At 40.4% G+C, this 25,908-nt stretch overlaps 1 protein-coding gene across 1 annotated transcript in view; it reads right to left on the bottom strand.

The window, feature by feature from the left end:
• The window catches only part of OSBPL7 (oxysterol binding protein like 7), a 1,590,705-nt gene that overhangs the window by 200,711 nt on the left and 1,364,086 nt on the right, over positions 1-25,908 (bottom strand). Inside the window, exon 19 of the mRNA XM_044054965.1 lies at positions 9,203-9,347. Coding sequence (XP_043910900.1) covers positions 9,203-9,347 — 145 coding nt within the window. The remainder of the gene's footprint in view (positions 1-9,202; positions 9,348-25,908) is intronic.

Genomic DNA, 25,908 nt, shown 5'->3' with positions numbered 1-25,908 from the left:
ATCTTTTGGACCAAAAAGCAGATGATGTGGTCATAGCTCTGGTAGTGGTGTGATCTTTAGGATGTTTAGATAATGACAGTCCTTTACTCTTGTAAATGAAGAGAATGCAATCAGTGACCATCTGGATAAGGTTATTTTTGGTATTTCTTTGTCTATTTTAGCCTTAAAAAAGGAGACAGACAGCTGTTCTGATTTCCTTTGGTCTTTAGATCTGTGAATGTAAAATCTGAGTTGTCAATGACATCTAATAAATGCAGCATGTATTCACCTTTGTTAGAAAAATTTGGAAAGAAGACTGGAAGGTTAATTAACTGGTTATGGTTAGCTTCTGAATCTACTTTAGGTAGGAAGGAAGAGTTAGTTCAAAGGGATAATCTGTCCTTATGAAAAATTAGGTAAGGTGGCTGGAAGAAAAGTGCATGGAGCTCTGATACCAGTCTAGCTGATGTAGCAGTGACTAGAAAAAGTGTTTTCTAGGATAAATACTTTAATTCTGCCCTGGCTGAGGGCTCGAAGCGGGGCTATGTCAAAGCTTGGAGGGTAAGTGCATGGTCCCAGGGTGGAACAAGATCCTTAATGGGAGGCCAAAACAGCAAAGTACCTTTAAGAAAGATCTTAGACAATTTCAAGGAAGCTAGAGGAGAATGCTTTTCACCCAAGTGAAAATCTGATACTGCAGCTAGCTGTCCCTTAACTGTCAAACAACTAGCCCCATTACTGAAAATGGAAGCCAGGAAATCAAGAATATCTGCAATCAGTGCTAAAAGGGGTCTAGATGACTTGTTTGGGACCAGACAGAAAATCTTTTCCACTTGCTCTTACAAATCTTCTTGGTAGAGGGTTTTTGGGATGACATAAAAATGTGGTAACCAGGGGAAAAACAGCTGGAGTTTATAACCATTACAGGAAGTGAAGAACCCATGCAGTTAGCTTGACAGATTGCATGTCCTGGACAGGTAAGCCGGACTGGTGAGACAGAAGGTCCTGAGTAGAATCCAGCACCCAGAGATGGTGAATTAGGTGAGGCCACAGGAAGGGAAACCACACCTGGCAAGGCCAGAATGGGACAATCTTGCTCTTCCACTGTAATGTCTTCTGAATAAGCTTCGGGATGAGAGGAGTTGGATGGAAGGCATATAGTAGACTGGAGGGTCAGTCCTGAACTAGAGTGTCTCTCAGTGACTCTTCCTCTGGGGGGATCAGGGCAAAGTACCTGCTGCACTTGGCAGTGAGGGGAGAAGCAAAGATGTTGCAGCATGGTTGACCCCATCAATGAAATATCACTTCTGCCACTGACTGATTGAGACACCACTTGTGAGCGAGTAAGATGGATCTGTTCAGTTTGTCTGCTAGCATGTTCAATTTCCCAGGAATATGCATTGCCAAGAGAGAGTGGCCAGAAGAGACCCCTGCCCCCCACTGCCAAACACTCATTGTTTCTGGACATAGTGGGTATGACTGGGTATCCCCCTTTTGGTGATGTACCAGATCAAAGGTCTGTTGTCTGTCTAAATAGCAATCATCCCAAAAGGGAGAGCATCTTGAAACGCCTCCAATGCTAACACAGCTGCTCTAATTTCTAGGATACTGATGTGAAGACTGGCCTTTGTATTGGACCACGTGCCTTGGACTGCCCTTCCCAAATAATGCTCCCCCCATCCTAGTTGGGTGCTATGTGATGCCTGCAGATGTTTGTGATGCAAACAGGTGTCGTCAGTACATGGTGTCTTATAGACCACTGTACCACTAGAGTCCACTGCAACACACTCATGTGAAAGTCAGCTAAGGGAACCAATACTACTGAAGTTGCCATTGAACTCACAAGTTATAAGATTACTTTGGCTGGACATGAATGACGAGAAAGAATGTGTAATACTTACTTTCGTAAAGTGTCCACTCTTGTCTGAGGTAGCGTTGCTTTTTGTGTTCAGGTGTGTAGAGGGGCACCGATGAACTCCAGAGTTTGCATCATATACAGCTGCGATTTAGTGTAGTTTATAGTAATACCTAACTGGAGACACAGGTGGAGCAAGCAGTCTCTAACCTGAATCAGTAGAGGTTTGGTGGAAGTAGATAGGAGCCAGTCATCTAAATAAGGAAATACGTGGAGTCCATGCAGTCTCAGGTGAGCTGCAATCACTGCCATACATTTGGTGAACACCCTGGGGACTGTGGTGAGACCAAAGGGCAGTGCTCTGAACTGGTAGTGATTGGCTCCCAGCCAGAAGGGTGGATATCTCCTGGAGAACTTGTGCATTTTGATATGATACTATGCATCCTGGAGGTCTATGGAGTACAATCAATCATCGTTCTGTAATAGCGCTAAGATGGACTGAACTGTGACCATTTGGAACTCCTACTGTTTCATGAATTGCTTTAGACTGCTGAGATCCAGAACTGGTCTTAGGTCCTCAGTCTTCTTTGGCACTAAAAAGAATCTTAAGTAGGTTCTGGATCCTTGTTGGCCTGGTTGGATGGCTCTTATCTGCAGTAACATTTGTATTTCTATAGCTACTTTCCTCTGACTGGGTGGAATGTCAGGAATTCTTTTGCTGTGTAGTGGAGGGAGAAGGGAAAATGGTATGTAGTATCCTCTGGAAATTATATTCTACATCCGAGAATCTTTGGTGATGGTTATCCAGCTTTACGGTTGCAGAGTTTATTATCCCCCAACTGACTCCAGAGTGTAGCAGTCTGGTAACTCATCAGGGATGCCGAAAGGGCTTCTTCGAGAATGAAGCTCTAAAGCCCTGATACCACAGGCCACCGCTGCCACCATGGTGGCATTTTCAATTACTGTTCTCCCCTCTGTGGAGTGGGCACCTCCCTCCATAGGAGTCTTGAGAAGAACTTTGTGTCTTTCTGAGCTACATTTTTTTGCCACCTCTCTGCCTTCTCCAAAACATATTCCCCCCAGCAGACAAAGTCTTGCCATCTTGCTCGTTCCTAGAGAGAGTTTGCGTCACCTTAGGGCCAAACAAGGTGGATCCATCAAAGGGGCATTGATAAATGAAGACTTAGAGGGCTCTGCAAAATAACAAAGGAGGAGCATTGAGGTGCGCCTTCTAAGGGTTATTCTTGAACCTTCCAATCTAGCAGTTCTCTCTGAGGCATGAGAAATCAATCTCATGGAAGCAATGGATAAACAGTGGAGGGTGGCCAGTTGTGAAGAAACCATCCTTTTGTCCTAAACAGACATGACTCCAAGAGGGTACTGGAAAATTGTTTGATCAATTCCCTCTGAAATCTTGTCACATGTGCCAGGTAATTCAGAGACCTGAGGGCGAAGGACATTGATGTTTAGATACATTTTCAAAATCTGTCCAGCACACTACATTCCCAAGTAGAGGGATGAAAAGTAGAGCTCTGTTCCACAAATTCTTTCTTGGTGGCTGCTGCAACCACCACAGAATCCAAAGGGGGACCTTTGCTCTAGTTAGCCCTATCCTCAGATGCAACAAGATACTTGTCAGGGCATTTGGTGTTGGACTCCGTGACATCTGGATCCTTTCAACCCTACTGAATGACCTAGTCAATGAGCACTTCAATGGGCAGAACCACCTAGGAAGTAGATCAGCCAGCTCTGAAAGCCTTGAGGAATACCGACACCTCCACTGAGGGGACTTTGGTGGACTGGCCCCCTTCCTGCTTCATCGATTTGAGGATGTCTCCAAAGACCTTGGGGATCCCTCCCCTTTCTCAAAGTCGGTATCCCTGGAGTCAAGATGCCTCCTCTTGCAATTCCATTTCCTGTAACTTGCACAGGTGGGAGTCTTCAAGAAGAGTTGAAACCAGAGGAGAAACTCACCAAGAGACAGCCCTAAAAGAGGTTAGCTGTCCCTGTCTGGTAGGATGAGCAGAAACTGGGACAACAAGATCCAAGATGGAGCTGAGTGGGTATGAGATACCTCCTCTCTCTGAACCAGCAGAGAACCATCTCAAAGGCCTCAAAAGCTGATGATGAAATTGGTGCTGAAGATGTACACACTGGAAACCATGGAAACCATAGAATAAACATCCCTGACCTCAATCCAGCTTGGCTCCAAAGTAGACATCACAGCCAAGCTGTCCACAGTTGAAGCACCTAAGGGCAGAGATGGTTCTGAAAACCTTGGAATCAACACCAACCTCCCTACCTCAGTCCCAACCTCTCAGCCCCTAGACACTTCATGATCTGATGGAGCTACAGTTGAAAGGGTTAGGATACCACTGGAGTTGATGCTAACCAAGCTTTTGACTCTGACAAGGGCCTCTCGCAGGCATCACTTGGAACCATGGACATTAGATCAAAAGGCCAGACCAGAGAAGGAGAGATCAGTAACGGAGTAGTCATGATCTAGATTGGAGCCCTGGTGAGGCAGACACCCCATCTGGATCTTTGTCCAAAGAAACTTCCACTACTGATGTCGGCTTCTGAGAGGCTCCTTGATGGCCATGAAAGAAGAGGAGACTGAGAGTGGTCTGGTGGATAAGTGGATCAAGTGTATCCTGTAGTATTGGAGTGTGGAGTGGAGGACTGACCAGCACCAGTGAGAAATGGCATGGTGATGACAGGGATTGAAGCCTGGGCTGATCCCCATGGAGAGATCCAAATGTCTAATACATTTTGACACCAGGCCAGAATGGCCTGACTGATATGCTCATCTCTTTCAGGATGATCTCTCTCTAGCTATCTATCTAAGACAGGGACACATGTCATGACAATGCCTAACAAAATGGGCCCAATCAGTGAACTCTGAGGGATCCCTCTGGAAATATTTTTAATAAAGTAAAAGAACTCATGACTTTCACCATAATCTTGACCTCTTAACCAGCTATCTTCCTAACCAGTTATATAAAAACTGATTTTAAGATCAGAAATAGCTGGTTAAGAGGTCAAGATTATGATGAAAGAAGACTACATCAGCTGGAAGACCTTGGTCTAAGAAGTGGTTTAACCTCATAATAGAAACCTAAAAGATTACTTAGACAAGAGCATTCCTTAGTAAAGCTGTGCTGAAAAATATCCAATATACAACTACATTCATGAATCAAGAAACCAAAAGAATATTTAAAACATTTATTCAAAATGCAAGTGAGACTGATTCAGCTATAACCATCAACAGCCTCTACCCCCTTGCCTCTTGTCGATATGGACAACAATGGCTTTTTTACACAGATTTGGGACACAGCTTTGGTCTAATGATTCTTGAAACAAAACTCATAGATAATCTACTACATCATTATTAACGTTCCTTAAGAATACATCATTTACCCATATGGCTCCATAGCAGAACTACTTGTAATAGCAGCCAAAGACTTTTTTTTATTAACTCCACACTTCTAGCAGAACAACAGCCAGAGGCACTAACAATGTAATGTATACTGTGGCTTCCACTTTCACTGCTCTTTGCTGAGATACCACCAAAAACATTTTTTGAAAGTGTTTAAGGTAGTTCTCATTAGGTTCAAAAACAATACACAAATCCATTTTCAGGAAATAATTAGAAACTGCATTTTTCCTGCAGTTCCTAAAACACGTGTAAACAGCTTTGTTATATGTGGAATTTTTTGCTATCCTCATTTCATGCTGATTTCCAGTTTTCCTTGTAAGTATGCTAAATACCTTTGTGACGTCCTTCCTCTGGGCCAGTGATCAAGGAGTCGCAATCCTCACGTGAGGGACTATAACTTGGAAGAAAAATAGATGCGCACAGTATTTCCAGGTGCAGTTCTCTGCACCATGCACAATCTCCCTTAAGACCACACAGGGAACACACTCCTGTAATGGGGCTGGATTTCCTTCTCTCTCACCAGGCCTCAAATAAGACTCCACACTCACCACAGCTGCAGAGTTGAGTCCTCTGCCGAGCGTTCCAAGCCAAGTCCTCTACCACCCTCTCTGTGAAATCAGTGCTCTTTGTCCCTGCTCCAAGTAGCTGACGCGCGCGCGTGCACACACACACACACACACACACACACACACACACACACACACACACACACACACACACACACACACGCACACACACACGCACGCACACACACACTCACACACTCACACACACACACACACACACGCACACACATCTGGTAAAGGCTGGCACAGATTTACCAATGATGCTCCCTCTGCCCAGTCTATAAGGTAGATATTGCCACCAGAACACTCCAAAGCCAGCTACTCTAAGACTCTTTCCAGGGTACCCAATTATACTTAATAAAATTAATATTAATACAAATGGTAGTGTTTGACCAATGCAGCAAGACTTTCAGGAGTGGCAACAGTGTCACCAAATAAATATAAGTACTTTCAAAGGTTAAAATATTCTCTAAAGGACCAGCTACAATGAAAAGCTTAAATCTATTTGATAATAAGCAATAAAAGAACATGAAAATACTAAATATTTATTTACAATAAACCCCAGAATTTTGATCACAAGAAATATTAAAAATAACACAGATGGAATGGATTCACATAGATACAGAAAAACAGTACTTAACTAATCTCACTATATTTTCCTAACTGATTTAAAGAATTACTATTCCCTGGTTGCTTACTAAAGCAAGGCAAGATGAAGTGGGTGACTGATCCTTCTTTGTCAGCTTTCAAAAACAGACTGCCCTAAGACTTCTGTCTCATCTAGTATTAAAACATCATGTCAGTGCTGGATTACAGAATGACATCACATACATCTGGTCATTTGATTTATGGTTCCCACACTAACCTCTTTACTAGAAATTGAGCCAGAATCACACACATAGAGCTTTGCTGAGATGTGTTACAGCACCTAAAGCTATAAAACCACTTCAAAAACTTTCACTCTTCTGGGACAATAATTAGTTCACCCCTAAGGACAATACAGTAGGATTCCTTGTCCTGGTTTTCACAGACATTTCGTCTCTGGCTGCAGTCAGGACTTTAAGATACAATCGTTATGGTCTAAACCAGGTAATTTAATTTCAGACTATTTTTCAAAGTTAGGTGGACTGAGATTAACCTCTTCTCTTCCAGTACGCTATGTTATAATATATTCATTTGAACAGCTACAATACAGTCTGACATACAGTTGTACTTCTTTTCTGTTCAGCAGGGCCCACTGTTGGTACATTTTTAAGGGTCTAGTTCCCGTTGTCATAAGCTGACAATATAGAATACGATATTGTCGGCACGACAATGTCAAAAGTTCAGAACATCGCACAAGTAAATGGAAATCTCTGTAAGGGGGAGATTTCCATTTACCTCAATGTAGTGGGGTACCGTAGTTGGTACATTTAAGTAGAGGGGGGTACAGGTGGACTTGCCCCCCTGCCTATGCTAGTTAGTTTTTTTATTGATTTATTTGTTTACGTTATTCGATATTTTACTACTTCAATCAATAAAGTTCGACCTTTACTGATTCGATGTAGTAAAATTTTGATAATGTGATACAGACACCATTTTTAACACACACAACTTTACAAATACATTTGTAACACAAGCACTTGTACAAGTCAGTTTGATATACAAATGACATATAATTCTTTGCAAAACTGCAGACAGCTATGCTGACATATGTTACACATCCACTGCCATACTTCTCCTGGCATAGCTGGCAATACCTCACATCATCACAACCTGTCTAATCTTAAAATACTTAGTACTATTCTTTATACATGGAACTTTCTTGTAATAACAATTTTCCATAGCCCTTTTGCTCTCTCAATCCTTGCTGTCCACTTTTCCTGAGCAATTTTACTTTTCCAAAATGTATGAACAGGTACATATTTTTGAATGAAATTATTAATAAAGTTATAGATGTTAATGCATTTCTTTTAAATTATCATGCAAACCATTATATTTCACCTTCACTGTTATTCTTAAATGCAGTGTAATGACCACTGTAATACCTTCCATAGGAAATTACCTCATAAGCATGCAGTTATGGTCAGACTTCCCTATACCAGCTTCTACAAAACATGAAAATATTTCAACATTTTCACTTATCCAAATAACATCCAAATGTTACTTAATGTAGTAGCCTCATTAAGTACTTGACTGCAGTAAAAAATAAAACTGTCTTCTATGATCTTATTTATTAGCCTACATGCTTCATTGGGACTAGCCCATTTTATATCAGGGGCATTGATATCACCAGCAATGATGCCAAAGCCCCTAGAAAAAGCATTTGTAAATATTTTTATTAAACTGAATATCAGATGACAACAGCCCAGTTGGCAGACAGAATATAGCCACATCCAAGTGACCCTTACCTGTAAGAATTCTAACAATAATCCATTCACCTTTTCCTTCAAATAATGTTTTGGACGAGTACTGTTCTGTTGAGAGTACATAAGAACAAGGCAAAAGAGCCAGGGGATTACCAGACATGCATCCATGGAATAAGAACTCTTAGGCTTCAGCAGGACTGAAACAGTGTCATAATATCTCATGTACTCTTACTGACTGTCTAGACACCAATTTCCTAGTCTTTTTCAATTTCATTTGGCGCTAGAGATTATGTTTTTTAGGCCCACCATAAATAGCCATCCTTGTAGAGGACGCTGAAAGAATAGGTGTCACGTGACTCAAAGTGAGAAATTTCTGGTGCTTCAGGAAAGCTTTCAAGATCTTCATCCTGCTCTTAAGAGTCTTAAAATAGAAATTATCTTTACAAATCAAAATAAAGTGGTCTTCACTACAACAGAACATACAGTGCAAGTGGAAACTCTTCAGTGGAATTTATTAATAACAGGCACATGCTGGTGAATTTTCTTTGGACATCGTCAGCCTCAGAAAAGAAAGGAACATAGTCAAAAAAAATCAAATCGCAAAATACTTAGCACTCTATATAATGTGCAACAAATAATAAGGGAAAAAGTTACATTTTCTTAAAAGGATACTTACTGTTCTGTTAAATGAAAAAAATCACTTGGTGTAAAAGATCCCACAAAAGTTGGGACCTCATTACTTCATTCTCCACTCTCTGTCAGTTTTATGGCTCGTTATGAGTTTGGTTGTATCAAAACCTGTCCGCTGTTCATTGATCAATATTTTATAACTTTACTGCAATGCTTACTGTGACCTTGAATTATACAACTTTTCTACTCTAGGACCTATGGCTAAAAGTATAAGTTGTGTTTACATTAATCTTCTAACCATGCTAGTCCTGATGAAAAGCACACAAGTAAACATACACACGAATACACATCTGTGGAGAGAAAAAAATACACTGAAAGTGCTGACCTTACAAAACGTGATCTTGCAATGACAAATAGGACTCTGCAGATTTCTAATGATCACTTCCCCGTAGTGTTCGATCCATCTTTGGCCACTGAGGATGTTGTGGATACAGGATGTCACCTTGTTCCATTCATAGTGGTCTCCAAAACTGAGAGGCAAATAAGTCAAGTGATAGCATCTCTACAGTACGTTGCAACCAATATTGTCATGACTAAACAGAACATTTTTTTTTTATTTCTGTAAATGCTACAGGACTGAGTAAATAAATACTCTCTTAAAATAACAATGATAAAGCCTTACCTAACACAGTGGTAAAACAAGTAAGTTAGCATGCATTAATTCTTTATGCACACACACATATACATTTAGTTTTTCAGACCAATTGTTTTCCTCAAAAAGCCTATTTAAGACAATTTTATAAGTGTAATAAACCCACCAAGGACAGCATTAAAGGATCCTAACGCATGACTCAAGTGATAGAAAAATAAGTAACTGTTGGCATTATATCTTAACACGACACTGAACAGTATGTAAAATTCTCCAAATACACATACTGATGGCTAATTATTTAATATGCAGCAGCTAGATGAGCCTACTATGATTTCTGAAAAAAGATACTTTAACTACATTTTTAAAACTACTGCAACAGAAGTAAAAAGTAGAGAAATAGCCATCATCTTGAATACTCATTAACAGGTAAAATGAGTGACTGCTAAGTAGAATAAACAAAACCACACAAATGGAGGCACAGTCTTACTCAGTCCTCCCAAAATGATGAACAAAAACATACAGTCACAGACACCTCTCAACTGTTCTTGATTTTGCCTCATAGTTTTGCCCTGCCCCTTATAAAACTTCTAACTTTCTAGTAAATCACTGAGGATTACAGTAAATTAGTAATGCCAGATATGTGGGTTTCACAGTTCTTCTCGTTTAATAAGTGCATGCCGATACAACACCTCTTGTTCTATTATGTTTTCGCAAATCAGAGAGAGATTTAAAAACCATCAGTGATTTTGGGCCTTTGTTCCCACAATTATTTTTGCCTTTGTCCCTGATTATTAAGCAAAAGCTATGCAGCCACACCTAATTAAATGAGCATATTTTCTTCCCATCAAGGGAAAACGTACAGCAATATTTCTTAAGCTCGCAGAAAAAAGATAGATTTCTTTACCATTTCTAGTACTTCTAAAGCCAGTGGGGTTAACCACCAAGAAATAATATGGCCAAAGACAAAAAAATGAAAATCTTTGCCACTTTCCATATCCTGTTTTTGATACAAGTACAAAACGAGTCATGCATTTCTTGTACATTTCCATCACAATGCCACTCTCTCAAAAGAACATACATTCACATCCTAGTAAAGTATAACATTGCACGTATCTCCTTCTAGTGATATCCTTCTAGTGATATATATATATACATATATATATATACACACACAAAAAGACATGTTTGCAGATCATAAAAACACCATAAAGCAAGAAAGCCATGAATAGAGAACTTAACATTACAATAGAACAGGATAGCAAACTAAATATCATATCAAATATTAATAAAGAAAATGTGTCACTAATTAAAAGCTTAAAATCACTGGCTTTAAACTGATCCGTTAGATGGAAGACACAAGAGTAAAAAAAAAAGTACTTAAGCAACCAGCACATTCAACCATATCAAAATGAACAAACGTAGTACAGACCATAAAACTGCTTTATACTAATTTTATTATGCAGAAGAGTGTTTTCAATAAAATCATCTTCAAACATTACACAATAAATACATTTTTATATTTATGTCGCCAAATTCAGAAACATATTGTATAACAACAATATTCTACATCTAGAGGAAGTTATGTTGGGATTTACTCAAGGCAGACTCATAGATTTGGTCTCAAGGACAAATACCAGGTATAAATAAATATCAACACAACCCTTTTGATATTAATTTTATCTTAATGTAATTGTGCAATGTCTATGCAAATGCAGTTTACAGTTTGGTCACTAGATGTCACCAAAGCAAAAAAATGATGTTTCTAATTTCAAGTGACAAGATTGCTGACTAACCCCTAGATTGTAGCTTTGGTTTCCTGCTTTACTAATTAATCTAAACACCAACAAATCTACTGACAATGGTTATTTCTTCCCTTGCTTACATTCCTTCTTCTTTATATGGTAAAAACTACAATTTCACTGAAAGATGGACAAACATTTCTGAAAATTACCTCCAGTGATCAAAGTGAGTAAAGATGACTTGCCTATAAAAGAAAATAAAGCAGTCCTGCTTCACTGCCTGAAAAGGTCAAATAATTTTTTTATTCAACCGCTGCTGACCTCAGGCTCCTGCACACCCTACAGTCCACTTCTCCTGGCTGCCACTGCAATTGGGGCACACCACAGACAGCGTTTCTTTGTTTGTTCTACCTTTTTTACTGAGGAAACCCTCATGGCTATCAGGGTATGCAACTGTCTTGAGTCTGCGATGAAAGAGAAGATGTGCATGGTTGTCATACTGTGGCTAATTTAGATGAGTTAGGAACTTGTTTTTTCTTTGCTTAGCCATACCTCCTCGCTGCACTGTGGATGACATCATTGTGTGTCAGCATGCAAATGATGCCACAAGGTAGCTACAACCACCTACACAGTGCATCTCCACTTAACTGCTCATCCACTTTGCATCTGGATGACCTTCCATCTCTGGTTCAAACCCCACAGTCTGAGGCATTAAGGGCACCTCCCCCCCCAACATATACCCTCACCCTTGAGAGAGGTATTCTTCTAGCATGCAGGCCACTAAATGAAGCTAGGTCATATGGACCATAGCTGGGCTTCATCCCTTCTATGTCACACAGCCGCAGAGCATTGCGCCAAACACAAATACAAGTGACAAATATGCAAACACATCAGCTAAAATTAGAAAGGCTCCACCATAGGAGAAAACAAATGGGATCGCTTTCCCTGAGATCCCTCTCTCTCAGCACCATTTTTTCACACTTTAATCAGCTAAGTCCTCTCTGAGAGAGGCATGCCACATGGTTATACCACAGCGTGTACCACTTAAAGTTTCCCAGTTATATATATAATACAAGTCAACTGCATTTGGCAGACAAGAACACTACATACAGAGTGAAAAACTATTAAAGTTGGAGGAGATAACATCAAACAAAATACAGGAAGGAGGAAAGGTAATAAATACTCAACACAGAGGGGCCTCACAAAGCTTAATTGATATGGTGAGCACTCCAGTATCTGGGATATCTTACTTCAAGGGGTCCTCTGTAATGGACAACACCTGGAAAAAATCCCAAGCAGTGAACACAAAGCTTCTTAGCCAGTCATGAGCTGAAGATATCAGAAAATAATGTTGAGAAAGCTAAATCTCAAAGCAGGAAGCCAAAAAAGCTCAGTTTCTGAAGTGGAGACTCTAACAGTAGTGCCAGTTGAAGGTAAGTACTGACGACCAAGTGGGCAAAGTGGAAATGCATGTTACTATCACACTTTGATAAAATGACTATAAGCAGATATGCTTTCCCCGGGAGAATGACTTTTACGTGCACTGGTCAACAGGCAAATTGTGGCACTACAACACAGAACAACACAAATCCATTTTATACAGCATCTGTTAAGGCACTGCTAAATTTCTCTTAGTTACGGCAAAGGAGGCAGATGGGTGGCCTGCTTTCCTGAGCTCATGTACCCTCTTCAGGTAAAACCTTAACTGGTGGCATACTTTGAAGGTATGAAGGATCCTTTCTCCCTGGATTCTACATCAAGAATAAAACAGGAAAATAGCTGAACTAATAAAAAGACAGAACTCTAACCATTGAGAAAGCAGCGTAGTTTGTCCTAATATAAACTCAGTCCCTGGGAAAGACCAAGTGAGGATTTTCTGCAAATGAATGCAGCTTCTAGATTTACCCAAGAGAGATAATGGAATAAAGGCTTCCAAGAAAATAACTTCAGGTCAACTGAAGCAACCCATTCAGAGTGTAATAGACAAGCTTCTTAACTGGGAACCTCAAGTGGGAAGGAGGAAAGCAATTCATCAAAGGAGGCCGTAGGTGACCCACCCACCTTCAGGACATGCCAATCCTGTGCTGTGCCAGAGGTCTGCCATCCACAACAGCATGACTATGTTCAGTGACAACAAAGTAACAGAATCACGCAGAACATGTGACTAAGCTAAGCCAGGAAGACACACAAGTGCAACGTTTGGGGCTGGAAAAAGTGTCCTCCTTTTCCTCCACTGTTTCTACACTGTAGAGTAAGACTGTTTAGTGAGGGGATTCCTAGACTTTCACTACTCAGGCAGCAGAATTAACAGATTTACTAGAGTAGAAAGCCATGAAAAGTGACTTGTTCTTCACCCAACATATGGAAATGTCTGTCACTGCAATCAAGAATATTTTCTGAATAGTAAGAAGCTACAACAGTAGAAATTATACCACTTATGTCACCAGGGAGTTAAAAGAATGAGGAGTGGGCTTACCTCTCTCAGTACCTGGGTAATAAATGCAGAACTGATAGAAATGCTACAATAACATCAATAATGTTTCCTTCCATGAGAGGAAGAATTCATTCATGGCCAAGTCCCATTTGTCTACTACAAGGAACAGTTTTAAGGATGTCCGCATTCTTCTTTGGTGTAAACAATGCAACTTATCGGGTAAATCCTGTTACTTTCACTTCTCTTGGGATATGAACCTTTAACAGGCCAATGTGTTGACTGCAGATACACAGCCAGATCCACAATGCCTCCCCCTCAGACAGGGTATGAATATGTCTCCTCCCTTACTTGTTTACGTACCACAGCACAGCCTGGCTGTCTGATCTTACCAGCTGGGACTATGGTCTTAACTCGTCAACCAGAAAGCATGGGAAACTATAAGGGCCACCTCAGCACAAGAAGATACACGTGAAGCACTGACTCAGGTACCAATAACCTCTCTGCACCAGAGTATTCAAGACAGTCACAATAACACGACTGACAAACTCTACAGAAAAGTGGGAGGTATAGACACATGTATGTTATGTAGTAGAACTTGAAACAGTTGCACAAATATTGTACCCTGCAGACTACGGACCCTCAGCCTTAATGTGGCAAGATTGTTACACTGGGGATTGTGCAAACACTACAACATTTGGGTAATTCAGAAGTACTGGAATCACAAACCACAAAGAACTACTGACATGAAGAAGTTCTGATCACATGAGATTATCCAATACTAACAGTCAAGAAAGTAGAAGCAAGACTAAATACTGTCGTCAAAGAAAAAAGGACCAAAGTAGTGTCGCTTACTGACACAGCTACACATAATGAAAATAGTGTCAGGCGTACTGGAGACATAAAGTCGTAAAATACCATGATAATGCCAACAGAAACTAGAATGATGCATATAACGATACCAAGGCAGTTCCAATGGTAGAAAGAACAACACAATTAATAAAGATAAATTTTCAAGCATACAATATGCTATCAATACATAGGAACTGCAGATGGAGACATGTCTGAGTTCATTATAGGTGCTGAGAGAAGCACTCTTGCCTAACATCTAATTCTGAAGCAATACTAATTTCATGAACTTTAACTGTCCTCTGATTTAGGAATGGGATGCATTCCTGTCTTGCTATTAGAAACCCTAAACATATGTATAAATTAGAAAAGGGGGGTCCCAACCCACAATAAAAATATCTGCTAACAGATCTTCAGTGCTGGTTTGGTGGGAAAAAGTGGTACTTTTCATTCAAAATGGCAAGAAGTCACTTATGGACATGGTGAGCAGGAACGAACACCAAAAAGGGATCTGTGAGTGAACTGTCGCACACATCAACTCTAAGAGAGTAATAATAATAATAATAATAATAATAATAATAATAATAATAATAACAATAATAACAGTGCTAAGTGGCCTAGTAGGCTAATGTACTATGCTGTAGTTGACAGGGTCCTGGGTTTGACACTTGGCAGGGGTGAATTTTTTCTACCCTACACAGACAGGCTAAAAGCCCTGTCCCTCTACCTAGTCTCCTACAGACTCCTCAGAGGTGACCTCTGTCAGGCATACAAAGCAATCTCAGACTCTGCCCTGATGGGACTGCTGCATATCTGCAAGTCAAGCTCCACTCGAGTAACCCACACCCGCAACCTCAACCTGGTCTGTGATATCAATAGGACTTGTTGGTGGGACAGATTTGTGTCCCAGAGACACCCCCTTTCGTGGAATAGACTCCATCTCCACGTAAAGCAGAGTACCCCATTACCCCTTTCTAAGCGCAACCTGGATAACTGGATGGGGAACAGAAAATACACTCCCTGGGATTCCACCTGTGTCCCTGCTGGACAGTGGCATAGGGTGCTGACTTGTTGGAACAAGAGCTAATTTCCTGGCTAGGCTTGTAAGCGCCTCAAGGCCAATAGCCTAGTAACTTCCTATGATTCTATATGCCTAGAGCACCCCAGAATCATTACAAAGGACAACAAAATGGGTTCCAGTGGCCACCATGTTCAAATACTGCAAACAGTAAAAATGCATCACAGAACAGCAAAAATTAAAACCAAACAGCAACATAAATGTCAACGCACATTGAACTCTGTATGTTTGGGGATAAGCCCTCTTTCACCCCAATGCCTCATTAAACAGACAAACTCTGCAATTACCAAAGTTCTCCTGCAACCTGCAAGCAGATCTTCCTGTTTGCAGTACAGTTGAACTGCAGGCAAAAATTAGCCAATATCATAAACAAATGAATATAAATGCCACTGTGAAGCAGCCAACATACTCAGTATCGGTGTTACAGTCACTCAAGATTAGTAGAACAATGTAACTATGGTCATAAAAATGACTGTGATAAAACAGGGTTCCTTTCCTGGGCCCTGTCCTTGGGCAGGAAAGCACAGCAATGGAGGGCATTTAATTCTGCTAAGATGAAGGAAAGCCTTTCCACAAACACTAAAGTTAACTTTCCTCAAAATAAAATGATCCTACATTATGACACTAGAGCATAACCAACACAACACATAGCCAGGGAATACTGCAAGTGTCACCAACACCCATATTGTCACGTATGACTTCTCCTGCAAGGCCACCACCACAAATACAGCCAGTACTCTGCAAAGGATCTTTGGAGCAAATGTTAGGTCAATGGGCAGCTACTTGTTCTGAAACTGATGCTGCCCAAAGAGAAATAACCCTCCTGTGTTTCTCTCAAAGACTGATGTGCCAAAAAGGCATCCATCATGTCCAAGGACTGCAGCAGCAGGGGCATGAATGAGTTGATAGCTACTAACCAGAACTTGATGCACCAAAGATGCCTGCTGAAGTTACTGAGATTTAACAAGGGGCAGAAGGATCCATTACATCTGCTCAATATACCAAACCATGGAATCTGTTAGCTTGGTCACAACATCTCAAGAATACACTTTCCCATAGTGTACTTACTCTAGCCTGATGTTTTATGAGTTAATGTGAAAAGGAAAAGCATCCCCCCACATCCTCGGTGGTACTCCTTTACTTTATTTTTCTAGGTGCTTTTTATCTACCAGGCTACAACTCTTACCACAATTTTCAGCCACCAAACCAAAACCGAAACACTAAAGGTGGAGGAGTGTCTATATTCACCAAGGATATTCACACCTCCAGGCTAGTTGCCCAACACAATGCATCTGAAATTCTCCAGGTGCAACTAACACTAGGTAAGACTGCAATCCAAATTGTAGCTTGCTACAGATCCCCCACCATGCCCCAAGATTCTCACTACACTTTTCTAAGCATACTGGAAAATATTAAGATACAACCAAACACTCTAATACTGGGTGATTTCAACTACCCTGGCATTAACTGGGAAAACTACTCAGGTACCAACACCTTTTCCCAACGATGCCAGAGGAAGAAGGGATTGAAAAAAGGATATTAAATGCAGAGCCTTGGGGACTGCAGGGATGTCACATGGGAACTGTTTGATGCCTACAGCCAAGGAAAGGGTCTATGTTCAGCCACTGAATTAAAATTTTAGTGAACAGATAATCACTGAACATGGAAATTACCGAAGAAGCATATCCTCAAAAATAATACCATTAAATATCTATAGTTGGCCAACAATCAGGAAGTACTGTGATGCATAAGGTAAGCTAAACAAACCCTTTTATAAATTTGCACTATATACTGTAGTGCAATCTCTGAGCTAATATATATAGTTAGGGGGATTGGGGGGCACAGTCCCCCGCCTTGGTTGATAAGGTGTTTTTTATGAAGGCTGTTCATGATGTGGGCCAACTATGGCATTATTTTCTAAGATAGACTTGTTCGATAATTTCCACGTTCGGTGTTTAACATTTGATGACTAGCCTTTCACTGAAATTTTAATTCAATGGCTGAACATAGAAGCCCAAGTAAATATGATCCTGGGAAGGTATCAGACTTGATTTCTGGAAGTTTATGGTGACCCCAGACTCTGTAACAGGGAAGTAGTATACCTGAGATTCTGAAGCAGAGATTTGAGGAAGGGAGCTTGAATAAGCAGATCATCTAGATAGGGGAAAGATCTGAATACCTTGAACCCTGCAAAAAGCAATGACAGGAGTGAGGCATTTGGTGAATACCTTAGGGTTAGTAGACAGAACAAAGGGCAAAGTATAGCACTGAAAATACAAGGAGGAGACAGAGAAACACAAACATTTCCAGAAGACGGGATGGATGGGGATGTGAAGGTATGCATCCTTGAGATCCAGAGATACCAAAAAGGTCTGGGGTATAAGAAGAAGAGGAAACAACGTCTGCAGAGATAGCACCTGAAAGGAAGGAATCTTCAGGAAGTTGTTCAACCTGGAAAGATCCAGAATTGATTTCCATGTGCCCTCTTTTCGTGGGACCAAGAACATCCTGGAATAAACCCCTACCCCACTTGGGCAGGAGGCATAGCTTGAATGGTGCCCTGAGCAAAGAGAGAGTGAAGAACCTCTGGGAAATGAGAGATTTTTTTCCTGAGGAGGATGAGGAATTCCTGAAAAGGGAGGAAGGGTCTTCCCAAACCATGGAATATCCTTGATGGATAATGGGCAGAACCCAAGAGTCTGAAGTGATTTTTAGCCAATTTAGAAGAGACAGGGGCAGACAGAGGGACAAGGGAAACTGGTTGAGGGAAGGAGGAAGAAAACTGTCAAACAGAACCCGGCTTGTCCTGGAAAGCAGGTTTTTGGGTGGCAGGAGTGTGAGTAGATTTAGCAGGAGGTACATGCCTAGAAACCTTCTTGCCCTTAGGAGGAGGACAAGATTGCCTACGAACAAATGCAGACTTAGAGGGATAATTCCTCTGAAATTTGGGAATAGGAGAAACAAAAATATGTTTCAGCTCCTACAAGGCTTTTGAAAAGGTCAACAGCAGCATATCAAAAACAGCTTTATTATCCAAAGGAGCATCCAAAAGTTTGGCCTTAATATCATCATGCAAAGCCTGAAGATGTAGTCAAGAATAACAACTCATAACAGAACCAAAAGCAGCAGCCTGGGAAGAGGCATCAGCTGCATCACAGTTGTATTTAATTAAGTGGTGTGCAACTTGAGGAGCACAGCCCACCACAGGAAGGGCCAAAGCCTTCCTCTCAGAGTCAGAAAGGTCAGAAACCACCATAGAAATCTGAGAAAGGTCAGCTAAGACATACCTGGTCATATGAGTCTGGTAGTTGATGGTCCACAAGGATAAAGTGGCAGCAGTGTAAACTTTCTTGCCCAGCCTTTCCATAGCCTTACTATCCTTATCAGAAGGTAACAGCTTGGTAGAGGGCGATGACTTGGATGGCTTTTCACAGGAGGTCTGATACTACAGAAGGATCAAAGAAGGGCATTTATAAAGAAATTTGCACTCCTCGGGCACTTTACTGAATCGATCTGGTATGTTAGGTGCGGGGGACTGAGAGTCAGGGGCTACGTTGCTGCCAACAAAGTATCCAGAAGGGTAGCAACAATATGAGGAAAAGCAGACAGCTTCAGAGATTACTTATGCAGGAGCTCATAATATCATTTCTGAATCTCAGAGACTTGAGAATAATCCCACTTAAAATAATCCATCATGTGGGCAACGATATCCCCAAAGGAGAGCTCCTCCAGGAGAGAATCTGGGCTTATGGAATCTTCCTCCTGAACTGTAGTCCAAGGGGGAAGGGATTTGGGAGGAATAATCCAAAGATTCTTCCCCAAGTCCAGGTCCTCATCTGTGGAATCTTTAGGATGGTGTTGAGGACTGATGCATTCAGAATCAGTCTCCAAGTACCTCCCTTTCTTGGAGCTAGGAAAAAAGCTGAGAAAAAAACTTATTTTCTGCTGTGGAATGGGAATTGGTTCTGTAGTTCCCTGATAGAACAACTCCTTCGGAATGGGCAAAATAAGATGTTCTTGGTTTTGGGATACATGTGAAATGCCTAAATGGGTTGGAAAAGAAAGCCATGTTAGTTTGTATCATTCTTTTATGATGCTGAGGGACCCACTGGTCTGAAATTATCAGTCTCCACACAGGGAGGGAATTAATTAACTTGTCTGATAAAAGGAGGGGAAAGGCTGAGATGCAGGATGTAAAAGAAGGGTAAGAAGCAGATAGTCACAAATTAGTATATTTGTCTAGAAAGGAACCCTTTGCTCCTTTGAAGTCTAGCTTAGATTTGTTTCTAAAACTTCTTTTTAGTACACTGTTCTTTCTGTTTTCTTCCAAAAAAGGGGCCAATCTTAGAGGGTTAATTCCCCTGGAACTTAGGTACACAAAAGAAGAAAATTTGTTTAAAATCCTATGCAAGCTTACCTCTCTTTCTCTCTCTCCTTCAGGCTGGTAATTTTCACAGTAGGAGGTTCAAAGAGAGTCTCCCTCTCCAAGGCGGCATCTAATAATTTGTTTTTGACATCTTAAAGTAAAGACTGTAGTATCAACCAAGAGTGCCTCCTTAAGACAGACCCTGAAGCTGCAGCCGTCAAAGATGCATCACTAGCATCATAACTGCATTTGACAATGCCTAGCTACACAGGTAGTGGAATTAACCAAAGTTAATAAAGATGTTTTGGTACTTATGTATTATAGCAACCAGATTTGTAGGCAGGCATAATTCTCAATGTTATCGCAAAACAAATTTATCTTATAGTGAAAAGGGATGTGTAAACTCCTAAGTACTATTCTATGACATTAGTTATGAAACAGGAACAGGAATAACGGCAAAATTCCTCTTCCTGGGTAGTGTCCTTTATCGACATACGTTAATGTAAAATAAAATGTATATGGCTGCTGCTACAGAAACGTTGTTAGTGGTACGACAGAAAATAAGTCATCATTCACCAAGATGAGATAAACCAACAAATCAGTATATTTTCAACAATGTTTATTTTAGTTTAATGTAATTACGTATTAACAAAGGAAGGATTATAGCCGAAATGCAACAAACAGTGAAGGTAACTGTAATGATTAATTGGATGGCTTTTTCTTGGAGTGCGTTGAAAAGGAGACAGGTATAGGTTTCATAAGCAGCTTTTGAATTGTTGTTCTCTCTACTTGTGTGGTACATATTATCAACATTAGATGTAATAAAGAATTATAAATTCTGCTATGTTTACATTTATTTTGTATTATGAAAGGATTACTGAAGAAATATACTAGATTTTGTCATTAAGTAAACAACTAATTACTTGGTGTTTTTTAGTTTGTGGTGGAAAGTTAACAGCTATCACTATCATAATACTTTCAAAACAATCACTTTTGTTGGCATTTTGAGTCTCACACCAAATGTAGTCTGCTAAGTATGACTCCAAATGGTGACAAGCTGTTCCTCTCTGCATTTTATTCCTCTGTTTAACTGAACCCCACATGCGTTCAACACCTGGAGTATGGACACCAGTGTCAGGGTCCACAAAGTTATATGTATGATTAACTTTCTCATGTATGAAACCAGCTTCTTCCAGTTCCTTAGTTTGATAAGCTCTTCAAGAGTTGGAATAAATCGTGCTGCCCTCTTTAATATGCTCATTTATGTTCTGTAATAAAGTTGAAGCACTTCTGTCTGGCACAGTTAAAGAAAAGTTTCCTTGATCTCCCTGCATATACCCCCAAAAATCCATTGCTGGGGCAGTACACGTCCAGCATTACTTTTAATTTTTGTAAAGAGACTTTCATCAATTTCTACAATATGTCCTGGACCGCCTATTTTTCTTTTTTCTTCTCTTTCCATTTGAAGTAAGCAAATGCCTCTTAATGTTTTATTTGAGATATCTAGTTGTTCAAAACAGAATAGTATGGAAGTCAGTTCTTTACACCAGCAGTAAATAAAATGTAAGGCTGTAGTAAAACTAATTCGACTTCCTTCAAACCAGTTCCCACTAAGTATTCCGAGATGCTGATAAAATTTCTCAACATTACATTTCCAAAAAAATTTGTTTACCAAAATATACCTTCATAGGATGACTGTAACTGCATTCTCGACTATCGGGCAGAATGCCATACTGCTGAAAGAATTTAATGGCATCTTTTTCAGTGCTGGGAAAATCCCACAGATGCATATTGTCAGGAAAACTTTTAAACATTATTAACCTACAATCAAAAACTCTGTAATAACATACTTCACTGACACACACACACTTCACAAGTAACTTTGACAACATATACTGACATGAGAAGGGCTCAGAAAACAACTGCTAGTTACGTTAGGAATCTGGTTGTGATAATACGTGAGCACTGACGTTTTATTATCTGATTTAGAAGTGTCAGTCAGGAGTTTACCCATGTCTCCTGTAAAAGCCAAAAGGTACTGAAGCACATGGGTTTGATAGTTTATGGCCTGGAAAGAAAGAGCAGCAGTTGTGCACATTTTATTTCCATGCCTGTTCATAGCCCTACTGTCCTTATCATTGGGTAGGACATTAGCAGATGGAAGTAACTTGGTGGGCTTGTCCAAAAACCCAGAAGCCACTGCAGGGTCTGAGGCAGAATTGTTATAAAGGAATCTGTGGGTGTCTGAACCCTTGTAAAATACGTCTGTTTTCTTAGGAGCTGGGTTTGTTAGTCGGGGTTTTAAGAAGCAGTGGTAAAAGTATCTTACAAGGCTAATAAGACTGGGGGAATGGTTTGTTAGTCGGGGTTTAAAGAAGCAGTGGTAAAAGTATCTTACAAGGCTACTAAGACTGGGGGAACAGCAGAAGGTTTGTGGATTCCCACATTTACTATCATAACCCAGTAGTGCACTCTGTCGAATGGTTATGTCGTTGTACCGGAATGCCGAAAGTGAAAAGGATTTAATGTCCCCATTTTGAACCATGTTAATACCGATGGTTCGAAATTCCCTGTCATGCAAATGTGGACATTGGATTACATGTGCAGTTCGGTGTTCAGTGTTGTAGATTTGCTACTTTTTTGTTAGCTGTTTAGCCTGTTTGAAGCTGTACTTCAATGTTCCACCATTCGACAGAGTGCACTTCTGGGTTATGATAGTAAACCGAATTCCCATATATAACAAAATCATAACACCTTTTCTGCATGTCAGAAACCTGCCTACCTTCTTACTGGAAGTGTTGCATCACCTTTAAAACAATCTCTCCAAAAGAAAGTTCTACCAGCAAACTTTTTATTTTCTGTGAAACACATGATTATCTTACTATTATATTTAATAAATTATTGGAGCAGGAGAAAGTTCCAGAATCATGGAAACTGTCATCTGTGACACCTGTATATAAGAAAGGACAGAGAGATTAACTGCAAAATTATAGCCCAATTAGCTTGACATCCTTATTTGGTAAGCGATTTGAGAGGTGCTTACTGGATCTCATAGTAAATTCTGAAGACAACACAGAAGTAGTTGACGTTGATCAACGTGGTTTTATAAAAGGGAAATCCTTGTTGAGTAATTTAGTGAGTTTTATGAAAATATTACTATTGCTATAGATTTGGGTTTGTGTCCATGAGTTACTTTTTTGGACTTGGCTAAGATATTTGATAGTTTGCCACACAGAATAACTATGAAACATTCACTTAACTATAAAATCAATAGCTATAATAAAAGGTGGATTGGGAACTGGTTGTTAGGTAGAAGACAGTCTGTAAAGATTAAGAATATTCATTCTAATTATGCCGATATCCCTTAGGTGTTGGTACTTGATCCTATTTTGATCAACTTGGTACTTTCCACAGGGTCTATATCAGCATTTCGAACGCTGACAATATCGAATATGAGTGTCGCATCGAGAATACTGAAAGTGCAAAACATCGACCGGGTAAACAGAAATCTCCGTAAGAGGAGATTTTTGTTTACTTCAATGTAGTGCAGTCTCGGAGTTGGTATATTTAAGTAGCTGGGGGTGTGGGGGGCAGCCCCCCACATGGGGGATGCAGGGGGCTGTGCCCCCCTGCCTACACCCTTTAGTTTTTTTTCTTGTTGTTTTATCGGCATTTGAAAATTTAATAGGTTGATCATTTCAGTTCGACATTTAGTGATTCGACCTATTAAATGTTCGAAATGCTGATATAGACCCTTTCCACACTGCCTAAGTATAATAAATTCTGGGTGTATAAGTATGTAGGTGACTGTAAAATAGGATTTACACTACAAAAAACTTCTGATGTAGATGAGTTAAATCAATATTTACAGTCAATGAATAGTTGGGCAAAAGATTCAGGTTTATCATTTATTTTTCAAACAAAATTATTAGATTAAGAGATATGAATACATCTCTCACATACTAGTATGTGAGAGATGTATTTACACAATTTCACTGGAGGCAAAGCTCTCACATAAAAGTACTCCTAATGTCAATAAGGCTGTCAGTAGTATACACACTGCACCCATCATGCACAATTCAAAGCAGACATATAGACTCACATTTGCTGAGGCAATTAAATGTAACCTTACTAAACCACAAATACCTCCTAGACAAAGTACACATAACAAATACCCTCAGCAGCCCCAAATGCTCTCTTTCTAAACAACACCCACATCAACACAAGGAGCTACATCTCATGGAGCCTCTACTTCTAAGCCCATAAGGCAAGTCACCATATAATCCAACATTCTAGTTATTGGAAACTCCATTGTGAGACACACTGATGTCCCTCTCACCAGGCTGAGTAAGGAGAAAGTGATGGTCAGTTGCTTATCAGGGGCTAGGATCCGCCACATTATGCATGCACTCAGGTCACTGGACCACAGTTACCAATATGACTCGGTCATAGTCCATGTGGGAGTAAGTGACCTGAGACGTACTGCCCTACACTATATGAAGAGAGACATCATGGAGCTCTCAGAATATGTATCTCAGGCTGGTATGAGCCTAGCATTGAGCAGCATTTTACCTTCTCCAAGGTTGATGCCACAATATCAACAAAAGATGATCGACTTTAATAATTGGTTTAGTTTCTGGTGTCATTCCAAGGGGGTGCAATATTTGTCAGCGGAGATGGTCAACAAACCACGCTGCTTTGCTAAGGATGGTCTGCATCTCTTCCCCTCTAGGCTTTTGAATATTAGCGAAAACATTGTCTTCACCCATAGTGACTTTTTTAGGCAATGCCAAACTGAAAGTACTTCCGACACAGAAAATTAAAACCACGAAAATCTAAAGGTATTACTGCTCAATGCTACGACTCTAAACAAAAAACTCCACTCCCTCTCTTTACCCTAGAGAATGCTGATGTTTATACTGTCACTGAGACATGGTTTAAAGTCGCGGACAGCACACCAACAGTGCAAGGTTATAATGCCTTCCACACATTTAGGCCAGCTACTTCACAGGCAGGGACTAAAGGCGGAGGTGTCTCTATTTACATCAAAAATAAATGTACTTGAAGGCTGGTCAAACAGGACAATGCACTTGAGCTGCTCCATGTTCAAATCACCATAGGTAAAATGCAATACCACTTCCTTGCAAACTATAAGTCCCCTTCTATGACCCAGGAAACCCATACCATGTATTTAAACTTATTAGAAACACTAACCATCCAACCCAATACCATATAAATGGGTGACTTTAATTACTCCACTATTAACTGGAAATCCTATAAGACACAAAATGTACATGCACAGAGATTCCTGGATTTTGTAAACACAAACTCCCTGGACCAGATAGTCAATACACCAACCAGGGGTGCAACCATACTGGATCTGGTCCTCACTAATATGGGAGACTGCTGCATACCCCCTACTGTAATGCCTTCCCGGGTAAAGTCAGACCACAAAATGGTCTCCTTTGAAATAAAAATAAAACCTGGAATATTCAGGAACTATTCTAAGGCTAACCTCCTGCTATTAAGTCAGAACCTGGCAAAATTTGAAGACCCCATAAACCCTGAGAACACTTCTGTCTATGCAGAACTGTTCACAGAAACCCTGTATAAGCATGTTAATAGCTGCACAGAGGCAGCTTAACCCACCAGGAAGAAGTACAGAACTAACTCAAAAAAAAGTACAGTTTTGTACCTACCATAAATGTAGATGTCCGATAGGTATGCATCTGCAGTCATAACATATGGGTTGTCCTGCCTCAGGCAGCCCTTCGGTCGGCCGAATTCCAAAGTCTGGGTCTGGCCTCAGCTGATGTCGCACTTTCCCCGACGTCAGAGCGTCTGGGGTATAAAAGCATCAGCCGACGCCATTTTCCTCCGTTTTTCTTGCCCCAGATGCCAGGTGCCCTCTAGGAAGGCTAAATTTGGATAAATGCTAAAAAGTTCCAAACATTTTCAAATTATATACATGTGTAA

This window comes from Protopterus annectens, chromosome 13.part0 (assembly GCF_019279795.1).
Source record: "Protopterus annectens isolate FY-2018-M chromosome 13.part0, PAN1.0, whole genome shotgun sequence".
In the NCBI taxonomy this organism is placed as follows: Eukaryota; Metazoa; Chordata; order Ceratodontiformes; family Protopteridae; genus Protopterus; species Protopterus annectens.
This window is presented reverse-complemented; position numbering and strand designations above follow the sequence as displayed.